This window comes from Gigantopelta aegis, chromosome 3, assembly GCF_016097555.1.
Source record: "Gigantopelta aegis isolate Gae_Host chromosome 3, Gae_host_genome, whole genome shotgun sequence".
Lineage (NCBI taxonomy): Eukaryota > Metazoa > Mollusca > Gastropoda > Neomphalida > Peltospiridae > Gigantopelta > Gigantopelta aegis.
Window position 1 is genome coordinate 61,539,456 of NC_054701.1, and position 20,841 is coordinate 61,560,296.

At 34.3% G+C, this 20,841-nt stretch overlaps 1 protein-coding gene across 1 annotated transcript in view; it reads left to right on the plus strand.

Annotated features, from left to right (window-relative positions):
• Window positions 1-1,581: 1,581 nt before the first annotated feature.
• Window positions 1,582-20,841, plus strand: part of LOC121368385 (probable E3 ubiquitin-protein ligase HECTD4) — an 86,027-nt gene continuing 66,767 nt past the window's right edge. The window contains 12 exon segments of the mRNA XM_041493082.1: window positions 1,582-2,318; window positions 4,202-4,437; window positions 7,871-7,979; window positions 8,625-8,769; window positions 9,444-9,617; window positions 10,584-10,767; window positions 12,091-12,264; window positions 14,792-14,905; window positions 15,246-15,395; window positions 17,390-17,622; window positions 18,268-18,335; window positions 19,623-19,795. Of these exon segments, the coding sequence (XP_041349016.1) occupies window positions 1,648-2,318; window positions 4,202-4,437; window positions 7,871-7,979; window positions 8,625-8,769; window positions 9,444-9,617; window positions 10,584-10,767; window positions 12,091-12,264; window positions 14,792-14,905; window positions 15,246-15,395; window positions 17,390-17,622; window positions 18,268-18,335; window positions 19,623-19,795 (2,431 nt within the window). The 5' untranslated portion in view covers window positions 1,582-1,647.

The following is a 20,841-nucleotide window of genomic DNA, read 5'->3' on the forward strand; positions in this document are numbered from 1 at the left end:
TTAGTATTTTGTGTTTGGGGTTATATGCATACATGGCGTATGGGTTTCACATAAAGGCGGTAGTACTCGAGCGTATTCATCTTGAGTTTTACAAATATTTATTGTTTACACGTAGGGCTAATGCAGATTTATGCAGAGCTTGTTCGTTAAATTATCCACTGAGATACCTGCAAATATATTTAACATGATTATGTGTTTGTGTGAATAATTAGTTACTTCAAATTGTATATTATATTATTTTATTAGTTGGGTTTTTTTATATGATAGCCTAGAGTGGACAGTTATAAACATTGGGCATATTGATTAATTTGGGTTTTGGTAAATTATTGGTTCATTGAAGATTTACATTTATTATATTTACTTGTAGGCCTAATCAAACAAAACAAGTTAGACCAACTTTCCAAGCAATATATTAGAACTGAAATTAGTAATCACCAAAATGTACCATATATAAATATTTTACAGATACTTTTAAAGCGACGGTCTTGAGTTTGCTGCAATTTTTAAGATGTTATCGACTAACAGAGACTCTTTAACGACTGTAATTGCATATCAAATATATTTGTTCTGCATAAAATATTTGTGGCTGTATATTAAACGTGTTTCTGATCGTTCTAATATTTGTACTAGGTTAAATTTCATTTTATTTCTTTAAATATTTATTTTTCGTACGTACGAAATTATTTGTAGACAAGATCCAGTTTGAGCTTCTTACAAATATTAAGACGACCAGAAACACATTGAATATACAGACACTGATATTCTAAACCAGAAAATATATTTAATATGTAAGTTTAATCGTAGAAATATTTTATTAGTCGCAACCATCTTACAATGCAGCAAACTAAGGAATGTCCCTTTAATCTGCACATCGCCCCGGACTGGGTCACTGGCATCCAGAAATCGAGCCCGGGGGGGTCATGCTCGAAATCTTCGTGGTATAGGAGCATGTTAAAAAATATATAAATAACTTTAATCTGCTATTTGATTTATTATAGTTCAAAGTTTAGATTGTCGTCTCATATAATATCTGTTCCCAGTTGAAACTGGTAGTAAATATAGTCACATTGAGCATCATGTTAGATTATGCTTATACTATTTAATTATGTGGAAGATGAGTTTTATTATATTTTAAGAAAAAACAACAACACCATTATTAGTATTGAGAGAAAGTTAAGCGTAATATTTCAAGTTCTTGCAAGTTTACTAAACAAGATCCATATAATCACCTGCAATAGCATGTACCAGTTCAGTAACAAATCCAAAGTCAAGAATAAGAACCATATACCGGTACTGTTGTTTGAATTCTCATTTCCTTTTGAAACAACGGTGAGGTGCTCTTATTTGTAGTCGTTTACGGTAATTACGTGAACTTGAGCAAGTTCAGCCAACCGTTTGTCGCTAACGCTGGATAGACTGGGTTTTTTACGCTACACATTAAACGGAATGACCACTTCGGGAACCAGTCAGTATAGTTTGCAAACGTTTATTAAAAAAAAAACGACTGGCTGAACGTAGAATTTAGTTTGTAGAGGGCGCTCGCTGTAAACATAGCTACTTCCTGTTTTTATTTTCCAAAGTTTTGATCGTCTGACTCTTCTCTAAAAATACTTCATGCAATGGTGAAATAACGACAAAAATACAGCCATGCCGGCTGCAAGTCAAGGGAACGGCCAATGGCTGTCAGTAACCGAAGAAACAATTCTTTTGCACGATGGACTGCTTCGTGTGACAGATTTGGTCGAGCTCCCACAAACCGTCAAAGACGGAGAGGTCAACGAAACTGACGTTGGCTCAATTTGTTTTGATTCAAAAGACCCAACAGAACTGAGTAATAGATTGCTGTCAATTTGCGAATCACAAAATAATGCATATAATAAACTGCTAGAGTATAGACTGAATGCTCTGCGTGGTCTTTGGTCTGCACAACGTCGCTTAGCTCAAGAAGAAAATGATGCCAAGAGTCCAACAGCCCAAGAAGATACGATTGCATTACTGAAAAAACAAGGGTTATTAAAAGAGCAAGAACAAGCTCCATTTTCGACACGTATTGGACTTGTGTTGTTACTTCCATTACTGCAGTCGCAAAGTAGAATTGATCATGCTCTTAGTGGAGTGACTGCAAAAGTTTTGCTCAATGCTTTGCGCGATTGTGAACCATTAAGTTTATCAAGAGAACCAGATGAATGTCTTCAAGGACTTGAAACTCTCTTATGTGATTGGATTGAAGCTAAAGAAGATAGTCAGTCAAAACAAGCAAGAAATAAAGCAAATCGTGAAACAGCTGCATCGGCTTTAGTTGCTCTTGCTTGTGCCAGGTATATTATAAAAAGTAATCGATTGTCGCTCACATTTAGAACAAATAGCAAAGCAGAGCACAATATTTCACACAAACCGCTGTTCTGTTAACGTGTTGGTTACACAAAATTAAATTTACATGAACCATAAATTGGTTACGTTGTGACCTGTAGGTGTTCAGAAATTAAAACTTGCAAACTTCACGATTACAGGAAGTTTATTCATGCAGACATACTATTACTACTAGTATTCCAACAAATGTTTTAGACTGATTTTTAGATACTTGATGTACATACAGGAATTCTGGTCAACTTGCCCCAAAACCAACGCACCCCAGTGTTTAGACAACGTGCCCCAAACTTTACTGTCGAAAAATAATTGTAACAAAATTTAAAATAGACGTCTACCGCTTTGGTGTCATTTTATTTATTTATATTACTGTGAAACTCCGCTATTACAATCACTTATTAAATGGTTTTATATTGTGGAGATCCTAATATTGGATAAACAATGAACTGTCGAGCCTATTTTATCGACATTTGTGAGTTTTAAAGGAATGATCAGGCAAGGCTTTTGGACTCTTGACTGCTGTGCATATTCAATATTTAATGCTAATTTTTGCTTAAACTACTGTTATATTTAATCAATAAAACGGTAATGATATGAGTTGACTAAACAGATTGGGGAGAGTTGACCTGCTCCCATGTACAGCAAACCAGTAAACAACGTTATATTGCAATAGTTGTACTTGCGACCAGTCTTAAAGGGAGAGTAAACTCAAACATGAGCCTTGTGTGTTGCAAAAATGCATACCCGGACCACCAATACATACTGACACTTTAACAAATGAAAAACGCATACTTTTAGAGTTAATAATAAAACATGATTATTCCTGCTAACTAGGGGCAGCGATTTTCTTTTGTTTTTGAGTCGTCCGGTACTCTAGCTCGTGGCGAAGTGACGTCCGCTCCGACCAACTCCTATATGCACATGCAGTGTAAACAAAAGCTGTTATTTATAACACAGCGCTTCTCTTTGATCAACCTGACTTGTAAAACAACATAAATGACGTGATAATGTAATATAAACTATTTAACTAAATATATTTTAAGTTGCATTAACAGAACAAAATGGGTTATACCGTAATATTTTTCTCTGTTAAATAATCTAAAGGAAAAATGTACACTATTAGGCCTATTGCATGGTATGTTACATTGGAGAAAAAAACGACAACCCACAATACCCAAGTGATAATTTTCGTTTCTTTGGGATTACGTAATTGGTCAGTTCTGTGATTTTAGATGAAAAAGTCTACTAAATCAATAGTTTTACAGAACTATTTACAGTAATAAACCATGTCCATTACCATTTTAGGGGCGACAGGTAATATTACACAATATCAGTATGTATTTTTGTGTCTATAGTCAGCAGTAATTAATTGGCTCATCTGGTTACCTATCAAATACACACCTGCCAGTCAGGAATCACGGGTAGAGGCAACTAAGAGAATAGACCAATTAACTAAGAAAACACTCCTTGTATCATTTCAGTACGTAGGTTAATGCATGGACAAAACATGGTATAATTATTTCGACTTGTTGTGTAGCCACATTGACAATGGTGGTTTATTTTGTATTGAAAAATAATATATACGTATTGCTGGCTTACTGGGATGTATATTGTTACAGAATATTGCAGTGCATGCCTATTTTATCGTCCCGCAAAAAAACAGGTAGATTTGTTTCACTAGTTCTAAGACTCATTCCTGATGTTACGCATTAAGTAAAAAAGATGTTTTCCAAATGGAACAGCAGGTACCTGTACTTACATGCATATATCTAGAACAAATTAGTTTTCAGTCTTCATGTTTTGTCAGTGCATTTTTGATACTTTGTATTTTCAGAGGTCATTTGGAAACATTCATCCATACAATCCACTTACTTCAACGTCTCTCAGATGTTCCGCAACTGCCAGTAGCTGACCTGGTTGGACGTTTGTTAGAAACCGAGGGAGGATCAAGTCAACCATCAGCTGTCGTTGGTCCCCGGCATATTGTCAGCTGGGGCTTTGAAGATCTAATAACAGCCAGCTCAGATAATTCCACCGCAGAAGTTATATCTGATAAAGAGTCCAACAAAGGTATTCTTTGTATAATATATGTAAATAAGGTGGACTTATCAGTGTTCGAGATTAACGGTATCCCGATATCCCAGGGATACCAGAATTTAATTTTGGATACCAGACTTCAATAACCCAGTATCCCACCGGGATACCATATAATATTGGAGGTTTTTGTTTGTTTTTTAATCCTATGTTTTTATTTTTCGCTGAAACGATGAACGTCGTCATTTACTGGTGAAGTCAAGTAACAGTGTCGTCCAATTTTGTTACAATGTTATTTATGAATTTCATTTAAGTGGGATACTAAATTCTCAGGTGGGATACCAGATTTGAAAATGTTGGTATCCAACTGGGATACTACCCAACAATTTTAATCTCGAACACTGCTTATTCTAAATTGGATTCAAGGAGGATTAACAAAGGTGCTGAAGGGAATGATTTTCTGCGATCACGGAAAAATGTACGAAATTGTAGAATTTAGAAACTGAAACATATTATTATTATTTTTTTAATAACCTACAAAAGTTGTATTTCTGGTTCAATCACTATTATAAATCTTTTTGATAATTTTAAGATTCATTACTAATAATATATGCAATGTTTTTGTTTGCCAACTTTCGTGGAGCGCATTGTAGGCCTAACACTTTCAGAACTGTTCATTTTCGGAAGTTATGCTTAATTGCGTAAGCTTGCAAAAAAGTATGTAACTGTTTACCCATGTCACTTTGTTTACGCAGTGAAATTTAACTTGAAATATAAAGATAAACATTTGGTAATACAATTTTAAAGTGTTGATTATATAACAAGATTTCTAGTACGTCCAATTTCAATATTTTTTAATATTACTTATTCAGATTTGTAAGCATAACCGATTTATGCAACACTTTCATTGGAATATGTAATTTCATAAACTTTCGGGTGTATTCGTTAATCTATATGGAAGCATTTCACATTTATAGTCCGTCCCACGGGGAACGCCTTTTTCGTGCATTGGAATTTACAACAAGTTATTTATTTCTGAAACAATTAGTTTTCTAAATTGCACACAAAAATAGTATTTTTTGTTATTTCCAAAACACCGGTACTTTTCTTCTTCCGTCGGACCAAAATGAAATTATTTACGAAAAACATTTTTGGAGGAGGATGGGATGGTCTATAGATTATAGTTTAGTAGAACTTGTAATACCATGAAATTATAACCACATTTTTTTTTTAATATGGCCGATCAAAACGAAATGAAGCTTGGCCGTACATTACCAGTTGCAAAGGTCATTCCTGATGTAAGAGTGTCTCAATTTGATGAGGACATGTACACGGATGGGTACCTGTTGCCCTGTAAATTTTGTCACCATAACGTTGACCATGTTCGCATCAATACGATCAAGGTCCACATCGAAAGTAAAAACAAATTGGCGGCAATTTTGCTGTTTTATGCAATATTATACAATTTGTGAAGTGTTATCACATAAAAAGTACACATAATGTTTTCTAAATTTAGTATTCTGCTAAAAAAGCTTTGAAGAAATGTGTTAATAAATAAATTTTAAACAATTAGCTTGGCCAAAACATGCTGACAGTGATGCTATTTCACATTTAATTAAACCCACTGTGTGTTAATTACTGTATTTTATTCCGTTTACATTCATCAGGTATGCACAAAAATAATCTTTCGCAAACTGAATTGGTGAAGCCATTCTCACACAAGTTTGCAGATGATTTTTTTTTGTTCATACCCAGATGAACGTAAAAGAAATAGTAGTCGATCCTTATAACTAAATTTAAAAATACTTACTAATGATAATATTAAAAGTTTATATTTTATTTTGAATAATTTTTGGTCCCATTAACAAAGCTCAATAAGACAAAGTACTAAATTAAATATAAATGAACAAACTCCTGTTGCTATGGCTGGACCAATGGGATGGTGTTATACTGTAATGGAAATTTAATTGATTGCTAATGGTGACAATTTTAATGCAGTGTTTTATTCAAACAAAATGATGAAAATACCTTGGAAACAATAGTCCATTGTTTGAAATTTATTTATTTATAAAGATAAAACACTGACAAATAAGTTCAGTTAGGAATGTCTTGAAAAGATAACATTAAAATATCAACATTAAATTCTTTATAAAGGCATCACGAAATACAGTGACAAAATGTGACACTATTTCTTCATTCACAATAAATATTTATTAGGCCTAGATACTTTATGAACTTCTACGTTATATTTTTGGAATTGAAAGTTTTAGGTTTTTTTCGGGGGTGGGGTGATGCTTTTGTTAAGGATAAACCTGGCAGTTTAAGGTATGTAAAATGTTGTGGGGAAGGGCATATAAAAGATCCCTTGCTGCTAAGGAAATGATAGCTGGTTTGGCATTCAGTTGCTGATGATTAATTAATGTGCTCAAGCAGACATTTCCTTGAATTCTAGATGGGATCCATAGTATAAAGACATAAGTTAGACAGTTGGCATACTGTTGAGTATTAAAGTTACTGTATTTTAATAACTTCAAGTCGGTATATCGGCCTCGGTGGCGTCGTGGTAGGCCATCGGTCTACAGGCCGGTAGGTACTGGGTTTGGATCCCAGTCGAGGCATGGGATTTTTAACCCAGATACCGACTCCAAACCCTGAGTGAATGCTCCGCAAGGCTCAATGGGTAGATGTAAACCACTTGCACCGACCAGTGATCCATAACTGGTTCAACAAAGGCCATGGTTTGTGCTATCCTGCCTGTGGGAAGTGCGAATAAAAGATCCCTTGCTGCTAATCGGAAGAGTAGCCCATGTAGTGGCGACAGTGGGTTTCCTTTCAAAATCTGTGTGGTTCTTAACCATATGTCTGACGCCATATAACCGTAAATAAAATGTGTTGAGTGCGTCGTTAAATAAAACATTTCTTTCTTTCTTTCAAGTCAGTATGAACCATGATACATAGTTAATGTGTGTTCCTTGAACAGCTGGCTATAGAACCCATATATGTTTTAGCTTCTTAGTATGTCTCAACATTGGGAGGACTTGTGATTTTCCTGGAGGCAAGTAACCTTTTTAGGTTACTAGTTCCCCAGACCAGTGATAAATGTTCTGTATTTATACCCCTACATACACAGTGTACATGTATATTAATTTTATATATACGTGTAATATATATGTCCGAAATATTTAGTATAAAATTGCATAGCGTAGCAAATTTATACTAAATTTGTGACTGTTATTCATTGATAAATTTACAAAGATGATAAACAGTTCTTATAAGATGAGTTATGCTTTGATTTTTTCACTTTTATTTGCAAGACACATTGTAGGATTTACATACGTGTACCGTATATTTCATTTTAAACTTGTTTATATTTCATTGACTAACTTCGTACAGAAAAGAAAAAAGAGGATTTAGATGAATCTGTTTTAATTAGTTTGTGTTGATTAATGTTTTGTCTTGTTTTTCATAGACTGTGATAAAGGTAGAAGCATAGCCTGTGATGGGAGATACCTGTACACTACAAATTCCACTGGTCGAGGTTTGGCAAGACTAGGAACAGGTCTGCATGGAACACTTCGGTAAAAATAATTATTATTAGTCCATTGGGAATGTTTTTGTATACCAGTACTTGAATAGCACTTAATATTATTATTGTTCTTTGCTGAAGTTGAGTAGATAATATTCTTAGGATATTAAACCAGCTTCCATTCATTATCATGTTTATGTCTTGAGGGAAATACTTTTCAGTTGTTATGAGCTTTAGCAAGTAACAGTCACAATTATTTCATGAGGGACATAAACATGAGACGAAATGTATCGAGTTTAATATCCTATTTATTAACCATAATCAATTTTAATTTATGTAATTAAACTTGGTTGACTAAGGTCCCGGTAAGATTGTTATGATTGGCATTCAGTTTGTTGTGCACCAATTATATGACGTTAGGTGTTATATTCCACTTTATTTTCCAATGGGATACAATACTTTAATATGAACCCAGGTATTTTTAACCATATGGGTAATAATAATAATGTACTTTGTATGGATGGATGGATGGATATATCTCGGTGTGTGTGTGTGCATGTATGCATATTAGTTGGATAAACACACTTGTAGACTCTTGGCTGGATAAATAATTTAGGTTATCTGACCAAAATAAGTTAGTACACCGATTTGAATTTACCTTGGTTTATTAAACAAATTCCATGTTTTCATTTTACAGAGGCTATGTGTACTGCTTAAACTGTGATTTGCCCCAGGGTCGGGTTGTGTGGTGTGATGGAGTGCTGTTCTTCCGACCTCAGTCATTTGATCAAGACCCTCATACAGCTAACTTCGCACAAATCTTGAACCCTTCTTCACTTAAGGTTTGTTTTATATTTTATTCTGAAAACACTGTAGATAGTGGCAAGATACGATGACAAAATAATTTTCTATATTTTTGGTCACTGACCTACCCCCCCAAAACAATTTGGTATAGAACAATTTTTACTCCAGTTATTATAAATTAAGTAATGTTGACCTTTGACCATTCAGTATAAATGACACAGTGTTAAAATATAATATTAATAAATGACTTTACTAATTTAACAAGATATTTAGCATTATAAAATATATTATTTGACTAAGAACTTTTGTTTTGGTGTAAAATATTCTAAGTGACATGGTTATACTTATAGGCAACAAAGCAGTCAATAAGTGTGGATCTAATACTCGATGAAATAAATAGTTTTTTAATTTATTTTGTGTATTTTGTAGGATTGCAGGATATATAAAAAGTGTTTCCCCCAGGATTTTTGTTCAGAGTGTTGGCAAAATTGTTTGACGTAAACCTTGTCCCCGAAGAGGGCAAAATACTAGGGCGTTTGGGAGACATGTTCTCCATTAATTTTTTTTTAGAAATTTTGTTGCTTTTAGATGCATTCTGGAGTACATGTGGGTGACATTTATACTTACAGAAGGATATATTTTAAAATAAGTTTCAGTGATAATGTTTATTATTATTTCATAAATATTTAGACCTTTTTTCTGTGTTTTTCAGCCACTAAAGACCGTGAAGAAACCAGAGGCTGGAGGTGGTAACGAGACCAGGACAACTGTAGCGTTTTGCAGCGATGGTTTGTTCCTGTACTGGGTGTGGTGTCCTGGCATCATCACAGAAAAACAGAGCAAGGAGAAGGGAATGAATGTGTTTCTCGAAACATTCAAATATGACGTAAGTATTGACTGAAGATATTTAAATGCATAAGCTAAAACTATATAAAATAAATCCTTGACCTATCATTAACTGATCAAACTTAAAGTTTGTTTTGTTTAACAGACTATCTAGAGCACATTAATTTATTAATCATCGGCTATTGGATGTCAAACATTTAGTAATTTTGACATTATAGTCTTAAAGAGGAAACCCGCTACATTTTTCCATCAGTAACACGGGATCTTTTGTATGCACCATCCCACTGATAGGATAGCACATACTATAGCCTTTAATATACTACACATTGTGCACTGGTTGGAATGGGAAATAACCCAATGGTCCCCCCGATCAGGATCAATCTAAGGTTGACTGCACATCAGGTGAGTGCTTTACCACTGGGCTACATCCTGCCCTATTTGTTTCATAACATCTAGACACAAGTTTAAGCTGGGAGTATTTTATGTTTAATATATGATTATTTAAATACTTGATTGATAGATGGAGGAAACCCACTGCTCGTACTAATAAAGAAGCAAGAGAACTTTAATTTTTATTATCCCATTTGTAAGGTACTATTTAAGATGGTGGGAAATAACAAAACCGAGTCCACAGAAGGCTACCAATCCTGCAACCCATCACACCTCAGGACATCACTCTACCACTGAGTTACAGTCCCCTACCCCCACCCCACAAAACAGAGACATGAAGTTCAATTTCAGAAATAACTCCTGCAAATTCCCACGGCAATTGGCAGTGCCGTAGCGATTGTTTTGGAGTTTTTAATTCTCCACTGCACTTTTTTGCTGTGGAGGACTATATTCATTTTTTTTTTTTCCACAGCATGTTTGTTTGTTGTAGACATTTTTTGAATTGCATGGAATGATGTCTCTGCTGGTAACATCACCAGTGTAGCTGCAGCAACATTATTTTATGCAAAAGTTAAGTTTTGAATATGTAATAAAACACAGTTGTATTTTGTTTCAGAAAACTAGCATGACAGTTAGTGAGCTGAGGCCGAAGATGCTGCTTCAGAAGAAGGACGACGCGAGCGCGAAGAACATGAACGAGACGTTGTTGTCTCGCATCCGTCCGTTCCGGGGTGCATCAGTGGCTGCCACATTGGTCGCTCTTACAGGAGGCGAAGCTACATCATCCAAGAAAGATGATGGTGAGACAGCTGTGGATTTGCAAAAAACACATCTGGCAGTGGTTTTTTAATTGTAGACAAGCAGAAACCTGTTCACACCGGGCAGTATTTTTAACTGTTCTCACCGGGTAGTGTTTTTAACTGTTCACATTGGGCAGTGTTTTTACTGTTCTCACTGGGCAGTGTTTTTAACTGGTCACACTGGGCAGTGTTTTTAACTCTTCACACCAGGCAGGTTTTTTTAATTGTGGACAAACACAAACGTGCAGAAACCTGTTCACACCATGCTCTGTTTTTTAATTAAGGATTGTCTGTTATTTCTTTTCCATTCATCCACAAACTTGCATGTGAACAGTGATTGATTGTATTGAATATCATTCAAGGGATTTTAATTTAAAAAACCATATCAATGATATAATCCATAGCATGATTAAAAATGTTATTAAAACTTAAATTCAGAAGTTAAGATGGGGTTTAAAACAGATTTGATAAAATTTTGTGTTGAATAATATTTATCAGTGTTAATGCAGTCATATTTTTGTTTGCTTCAAGTAAATATTGACCAACTACTATTAAATATATGTTTTGTATGATATACCAATCACATTTGGATCAATCCTGTTATGAATAATATACACTTAGCTAGTAATAATATTCAATGCTTTTAGCTTTTAAAGTTTTTTTTATTATATAATTTACAGTGCATATCATTACTCATAAAGTCCAGGAGACAATATTTCAAAATTTTAGCTAACCAGAAGTTGATTTACTTGAGTTTTACCTAGTTAGTTGTTCAGTTATGTGAATTATACTCACATTTGGCAGTTTGTGTGATTTTAAATTTGCTTAACTGACACACAAACATACATGTATAAATGGTTCGCATGAACCTTTGTACCCTGAAGTCTGGTATTTCACATGATTTAAATTTGCATAACTGACACACAAACATATAGATGGTTCGCATGAACTTTTGTACCCTGAAGTCTGGTATTTCACATGATTTAAATTTGCATAACTGACGCACAAACATATAGACGGTTCGCATGAACTTTTGTACCCTGAAGTCTGGCATTTCACATGATTTAAATTTGCATAACTGACACACAAACATATAGACGGTTCGCATGAACTTTTGTACCCTGAAGTCTGGTATTTCACATGATTTAAATTTGCATAACTGACGCACAAACATATAGACGGTTCGCATGAACTTTTGTACCCTGAAGTCTGGCATTTCACATGATTTAAGTTTGCATAACTGACACACAAACATATTTCATGAAATATTGTACACTGGAGTGTAAGGTTCCCATTTCCAATTCTGATTGTTTCTGTGTTTAGGGTCTGGCACAGCAGGAAGCACTTCGTGTGGAGTTCAGATAAAGAACCTGATACACACACCTGCGTTCTGTGATGGAACCACGCTTGTCCTGCTCTGTCCTCTTCTTAGTGGACCCAGCTCCAGTGCAGCAAGGTCGCTGTTCGGCAGTGGAAACAGTCTGTCAGGTCTCAGATGTAAGTTAACCTTTAGACTACTGGATTAATTTTTAACAAAAACCACGTTGAGTGTGTACAAGTTTATAATTTTTACTCACATATATTCACATAAATGTTTTATAAATACATGAAATAAAGTTCATATGGTTCATATGGTTTTCTGATCAAATTTATTATCAAATTAGCTGTCACAATCAGCTATCGACCCCTGAAAATTACCGCGACGTGCCGCCATTGTTGTCAAGCGAAAATACTTGCTGAAAACCACTTTTTGAACTCAAAATTTCAAGGTATTTTCAGTTGAAAAAATCAAAACAAAAGCCACCATTTTGAAAAAAAAATCTTTTTTCTTTTATTATATTTCCGTTTCTGGTGAGTGTCGTGTGCAAAATGGCGGGAAATATGAATTGGGGAATGTACTGTATACAGTATACAGTATGTCGACTGACGTGATGTCGGGCGAGATATCTCGCCTGCAGTACTCAGAAGGTTAATGTGTGTGTTTTTCTTGTTAATCTAAAGTTGGACTTTGGCATTAGCTGACTGTTATCCTGCTGTACAAATAAACAGCCAAAACAGCCCATAGGATTTCAAATTTCATTGGAAACACTTTTTGGTTCTGTGCCTTGTGATCATGGGAACCCATCGGAAACTGTTTTTAAAAAATAATTATATAATATATATTATTTTTGTTGAATAGTCGTACTCGATAATAATAATCATGGGAAATGAAATTTCAGTTCCATGATTTTACCAACACAGTACTGGAAATGATCGTTTCCCTTTAATCGGACAGCCTGCAAAAATATTTCCAGTATTATCTGTGGTTAAATTCATTGAGGGAAGTTTTACAATGTCTCATGACGAACAATAAATATCAGCTAGTGGGTGTCAAAATGCTTGTTGAAACATTACATTAAAAAACATTTTAACTTGTCCACTTTAGAAATTATATTTATGAGCTAGACTATGTGAGCAATTTAAATAGCCAGGAAGACAGTACAAACTATTGCTAGACTGCGTTTTTGTCCAACCTTAAATAAATGTCACAGGAGGGAATATAATGGAATCCAATCAAATTGTTGATGTGGAAAATGTCGTTGACTTTCAGATGGGTGACTTTGTTATCTGGCCATAGATAAATGCAGTCATTAGAGATATAAAGAAGGAAGGAAATCTTTTATTTAACGACGCACTCATCACATTTTATTTACGGTTATATGGCATCGGACATATGGTTAAGGACCACACAGATATTGAGAGAGGAAACCCGCTGTCACCACTTCATGGGCTACTCTTATCAATTAGCAGCAAGGGATCTTTTATATGCACTATCCCACAGACAGGATAACACATACCACGGCCTTTGATATACCAGTCGTGGTGCACTGGCAGGAGCGAATGATGTTTGCAGTTTGAATGATATTTCACAACGAATAGTTTTCATGTTTACAGGGAACATCTTGTTTTCAAAATCTTGACTAGCGATATTCTAGTCAGTTGAAATTGCTTAGCAACTAATGTTTAATGTTTCAAAATTAGGTAGCGATCCCTGAAACTTGTGTAGAGAATCGTGACACGATACTGAACAACATGTTCCCTGGTTTATGATACCCCATTTAATATATCTTTGTTATTAGCAGCGAATGATAAGGATTTTTTTCATGTTAATGTCACTATATATTACAGTAATTATGAATCATAAAATTAAAAAATTAAAATTTGTGACCAGTATGCTTACTTCATGCATATTTTTCTGATAAAGCCACAAATACATGTATATATATTTATCCTATAACTTACATGTACCTATGATATCCATGTCATAAACCCATGTGATAATTTAGTGTATTAATCCTGTTGATAATGATATGCCAATTTAAATGTATATGCAAATTTGCAAAGGTCTCTAGTTGTTGTTAATGGGTCATTTGTTTACAAACCAACAAAAGCTGTATACCTGAGCATAACGTGTTCATAAGATTTAGTTAAAATGCATGACATCAAACTGATTTGTGCTAATCGTGATTACGTCATATTACCGATGGCGGTGACCGTAGGCCTGTGATTTACTAAATATCGAATGAAACTGTTATTTTAGAAGTGTTATAGGATAAATAGAATTCGCTACTCGTGTTTTTTAATATGTAAAATATCAATCTCGTCTTAGTTAATCGGTATTTGTCGAGGCAGAGCAAATACCAATTAACATAGACTCGGTTGATATTTTCCATATTAAAAAGAACTCGTGACGAATCCTCTCTCTCTCTATATATATAATCAACATTTCTGTGGTGCTCTAAAGACTAAAGAAGTGGAGCAATTAACTACCAACTAAACAAAGCGTGCTATCTTCTGTTTGACTGTTCAGATAATTCTTTGTTTAGAAGAGATCAAAAAATAAATTTTGTGGAAACATCTGTGTTTTATGTTATGTGATCTTTTAGGGTTGCCAGGTGCATTAGTTTTATGAAAACTCTTTTTGGTGTGTATTCTTTTTTCAACAATAATACCATGATACTTTTTTCTTCTTCTTTTTCTTCAGCTTTGGGCAGTAATCTGTGTTTTAATGTCAAAGATGGCCAGTTTGTTGCTAGAATTGATCTTGTGGATGCACCATCATGTTCCCTGGCTAGTGGGGCTTCTCTCAGCAAAATTGGTAACCATGTAGTACACTGAATAATGTTTTCTGATTAGAAATTTTTTTGATTCCTTAATCATTAATTATTAAATTTTTGTGCGTTTGTATGAAGTAAATGATCATGTAGTACAATTTATTAATTTTTTCAGTCAATAATCTTTGAGACATTAAACATATTTTATATTATAATACATTTGTGTTATTGTATTAATTTAAAATTTAGTATGCGACCATACAATTGTGTCTGTTGAAAATCTTATCTTTATTCATTTACAAATATCTTTTTCTTTTTAAACATTTTTTAAACTATAATGTGTGTAACAAATACTGTGATGTTGTGTGTGTTTATTTGTACCAGGGTTGTGCTATGATGGCATGAACAACCAGATCTGGATGTGTAGCAGTGATTACATCGACCAGTTCTCCAATCCAGGCCACCTGTCTTCACAGAACATCAAACAGTACCTAGGCTCTCCACTAGTTCATCGGACTCTGTCGTCATCCTCGGGTGAGTTACTGGGGCATCCATTACATTATTAAACTCTTTACCTCGCTACCTACTTGTAATAACTAATAATAATCATTGATATTTCAATGTAACTATAATTATGCATTATATTGATATTGTTCACTAAATTGTCTAAGGCAAATAGTTAAAGTTTGTTTTGCCTAACTAAAGCACTAGAGCACCTTGATATTTAATCATCGTCTATTGGATATCAAACATCTTTGAAACAAGGTCTTGGAAGAAACCTGGTATATTTTTCCATTAGCAGCAAAGGGATCTTTTATGTGCACCATTCCTAAGACAGGATAGCACATACCACAACCTTTGATATACCGATCGAAGGGCACTGGTTGGGATGGGGAAAAACAACAACTGGAGAATTTGTCCACTAAGGTGGTTTGATCCTACAATGTAAACACCTAAGGCAAGCGCTCTACTGACTGGGCTAGATGCCGCCCACGAGGCTAATGGAAGGAAGGAAATGTTTTATTTAACAACACACTCAACACATTTTATTTATGGTTATATGGCGTCAGACATATGTATAAGGCCGGTTGAGATTAAGAACACCATGTACTGCAAAGATGTCAAACCTATGACAGTATAGGAAGGAAGGAAGGAAATATTTTAACAACGCACTCAACACATTTTATTTACAGTTATATGGTGTCAGACATAATGGTCAAGGACCACACAGATATTGAGAGAGGATACCTGCTGTTACCACTTCGTGGGCTACTCTTTTCAATTAGCAGCAAGTGATCTTTTATATGCACCATCCCACAGACATGGTAGTACATACCACAGCCTTTGATATGCCATTCGTGGTTCCGAGGCCAATGGAGGCAGAATGTAGTTCAGTGGAAGAGCACTGAGGTGCTGTTGGTTGCGGATCGATTGCTCTTGATGGACTTTATGCTTGTGTCGCCGAATCGAACCTCTCGGTGGATTCATTCAACTGATTGGGGTTTTTCTCCTTTCAAACCAGTGCACCACATCTGGTCAAAGGCTGTGATATGTGCTTTCCTGTGTGTGGGAAACTGCATATAAAAGATCCCTTGCTGCATTAGGAAAAATGCAGTGGGTTTCCTCTGATGACTACGTCATAATTACCAAATGTAACCGATGATTAATTAATCAATATGCTCTAGTGTTAATCAAAACAAACCCTTTTGTACTGTTCTGTCTATAGATGGGGAAACTTCCTATAAAGGATGCATTGCTGCTTAGTCGGTATCAGTATCCTTGGTGGTGGTAGCAGATGTTGTCGATCAATCAAGTGTCGAAATAACCGTGTGTTAGACACCAAACAGCCATGGTTTAAAATGTGCTAAAATGTTGATAAACAAATCTTCCTATTATTTCCTGGGGCAAATAATTAATATTTAAATAATCTCAGCATGTTTGTCCTTATTGCATAGTGAACAATTAAATTTAATTTTGTGATTTTAACATTGTATTACTTGGAATTTATTATGTTTATATTATATAGAGAAAATAGTCATTAATTTATTGTTTTCAGTCTCCTACTGGGCCAACCGGTAGGTACTATATGGTTCATCTCCATCCTGTCCATCTATTGGTCTTTTTTTCTTCACAATCCCTCAAGATATTGAGCTAACATATATAGGTTTATTATGTAGAGTTTGACATTCATGGGGATTTACCGATTTGTGACTGTTAATATTATGACCAGATCAAGTTTGACTTTATGGAAATATATTCAAGGGCCATAACTCTCTGTCAAATATAGAAATTATCCATGTTTAACAGTTATTGACCTTGACGTTAGGGAATTTGTAGGGCCAGGTAAGAGACGCAGAATATTTGTTATTATGTCCAATTGAACTATAATTTCTTTGTTAATTCTGTTACCATAGTTTGACACCCAATAGCCGATGTATTTTCATTCATTCATTCATTCATTGTTAATCCTGTGTGCTACTAATGTGTAAGTTTTTACAAGTTGTTGATTTATTTTTTGTTTGTTCTAGATCCAAGCAATGCTCTGGCACTGAACGACATTGCCCATCAGCTCCTGTACCACGTGAGCAGCACCTGTCTCCAGCAGCTGAAAAGCGACATCCTGTCGTCCTCGCTTGCGGTCTACTTACTGCAGCAACACTCCAACGAACAGGTCCACCTGAAACGAGTCACCGACATTCTTGACACGGCAATCAGTAACCATGACAACCACATCATCATCTGCTGTCTGTTCGTGGTTCAGGTTTGTGGCCTTGTTGTAAATTTAAATAGATTGGTTTAATGAACAGTGTACATTATTTTTAAGGATTATCTGTTATTTCGTTTACGTTCATTGGGGTATGAAAAAAACAATTATACATAAGTTTGCCGATGATTTTTTTGTTTTTCATACCTCGAAAATAAAAAAAATAACAAACAATTCTTATAATTAAATTTTATACAAACTTACTAATAATAAAGCTAAAAGTTCATATTTTATTTTGAATTAGATTTTGGTCCATAATCAGTGATGCTCACGACAAAGTACCAATATAAAATGACATCATCAGATGATATGATGTTCCCTGCAGATGTAATTTTAACGTTCGTCGAGAAATGAACAAACTCTTGTTGCTATGGCTGAACCGTAAGGATGACGTTATATTGTAATGACAGAATAACTTGGTGACTTTCATTTCTTCTGTTGTAATAAAATTGCTGATATGTTTATGTTAATGGTCAGTTGTTAAATTTTCTGAAAGATATACTTGGAATTCAATTCCTGATTTAAAAAAAAAAAAAAAAATTATTGTTAAGAATGTCACAGGGGAGAAAAGTACTAAATGATTTACCTTCTACAAATTAAGATTTTATTATTATAATAATTATTATTATTTTATATTTTCAGCTGCTTTTCAAAGTCTCAACCATAAAAACACCCCAAGAGTATGATGAGAAATTGTTGGAAAGAACACGGTGAGTAACTGTCTTGTTTGTTTTCTTAGAACACAGAAATTTAAGAAATAATATATTATTGTATCTCCAGTGGGATTTGTTTAAAGCTATAAAATCTTCTATTTTACTTCCTTTTACAGTAAAAAGGAAAGAACTCTTTGCTTCATGACACCCTGTAAATTTGAATCAACAGAAATTTAGTTCTTCTACAAGACATTGTGGCACTATATTTTGGCTCTATACACAATAAATATCAAATATCTTACTGTAATTTTGCATTAGATTTTTGGTAAACTGGAACTATTTTTAAAAATTAAATAATTTTTTCAAACACCACCAATAAATTCATAACTGAAACAAGTTTCCACTGAGAATATTACATTGAAAGATTTCTTGCAATTTAATGATTGAAGCGTTATGGAATGAGTTTACTATTATTGAGCTTTATTGCATATGATTTTTAATATTATTTGTTGACATTGATTATTAAAGTAACAAATGCACTCAGCACAATTATTTAAGGGTCACTGTATTTTTTGGTCACTCTTTGCTTGTGTTATATTAAGTAAGCAAATTTTGATCACAGATGACTTCTAAGTACATGTATATAGAGGATAATAAATGAGTTACCAGTTATCAGATTTATGTCCTGAGTGAAAATTATTTCACGAGGGACATAAATTTGTTAATAACTGGTACCGAGTTTGTTATTCTATTTATTACCCCAGCTATTTGGGTTTTTTAAAAACCTTTATTTTCGATATAGCCTACATCGGCTACACGTCCATATAGAAATGATGTAAACTACTTTACTGTTCTGGGTATTGCTTTAACTTTGTATTTTATTCACGGTTCACAGATAATTTTCAAAACCCAAAGTTCTATATATTCTGTAAAAAACAAAATCTATAATGAATTGCATTAACCTACCATTTTATTTCAAGTTTAACATTGAAACCAGAAAGACGAAAATGCAAACACTTTAAACTATGTGACGTCATTGTGTGTGCTTTGCCAAATCGTGATGATGTCATATTTAGTACCGACAAGGTGATTGGTTTGTTGGCATCAAATCAGCCAATAGTAGTGTACGTTGAACCAATGCATGATTATGATTTTTATTTTCCCCGTTATGAGTGCCTGCTGGGGTAGTAATAAAAAAAAAAATTCTGGCCTGTGATGCACGCACAAGGCAATCTTTGTTTGCTTTGTAAAACTAAAAACAAATGTATTTTGTACCTTAAAGAAAAATGTTGAAGATATTGTCTAGTTGAGTATGTCTAGTTACCCGGTGTTCTTGCTATGCAGATTACTGTTGTGGCGTTTGCTGACCGAGTACACCACTGAGAGTGTAGCCAAGCAGTCGGACAGCACGTTAGACGTTATCCGCCAGGAGGCCGCCCACGCCGTGTCTATCGGCCTGATGACGCTGTATGCCGACGGCAGTGAGAGACACAAACTGATGCACCACCTGCTCACTAGTAAGCCTCTTTGAGCCTATCACATTTGGTGGGGAGGGTGGAGCTAGTTCTTTATATACCATCGACATCTTCATAACCAGTGATTAGTTTGTAAAATATCAATTTTTTAAGGAACTGATTCATAATTAAAACAATTTAAACACTAAAAATGATTTACAGTTGTTTTGAACGGACTATATCTATTACTTACTACAGTAGGGGCCCAAAAATGAAGCACACATTTTGCAAATTGAATATAATAATTGGAAAAAAAGAGAGAGATAACGGGGATGTGAAAATTATCAAAATTAAATGAATGTTAATTCATCGTCCTCCATTATAGCTCCATTTCTTTGAGTCGAGAGGAGCTACTATCTAATTTTAAAGATAAAACAAAAACAACTTAGCAAAGTTAATGGTTTTCGGGGTTTGTAATGTTTTGTATTTAGATACTTATTTATATGTCCGAAATGTTCCCAAACTGAAGATTAACGTCACCAATGAACAACAAGCAGATGACATCAAATAGGATGTTGATTGCGCAAACTGTGCATGAGAAAACAAGCAGAATGGAGTTTGAACCATAATGCAGTTAGGGATGTTGAAAACACACAACACACACATAAAATTAAAGTTTATTGAAACCAAGTGTTGATTATAGAAAATATGTTGCAAACAGAATAATTTTAAAATAATAATTATGGTACTGCCTGTCTGTTATAAATTTGGAAACGACTCTATATTATAATGAGAATCTTTTACTTTACTTTATATTGTCTTATTTGAATGATTTTTTTTCTTTGACTGAATTATATTTCAGCCTTATCATTTATCTGTGTACCCGGTAGTTACAGGAAAGACACATGCTTTCAAATATTTTATTATTTTCTGGTTTTACTACACCTTAAGCATTATTTCATGCAACCAAAAAATTGAAACTTATATTTATCCTGTGTTGGGCTTGGTTATTTTTAGTTTCATGGTTTGTATATTGCAAAAAGAACATATAAACAAAAGCATGTTAATTGTTGTTTTAGCAGTGTTTGAAATAAGCACTTAATACCTTA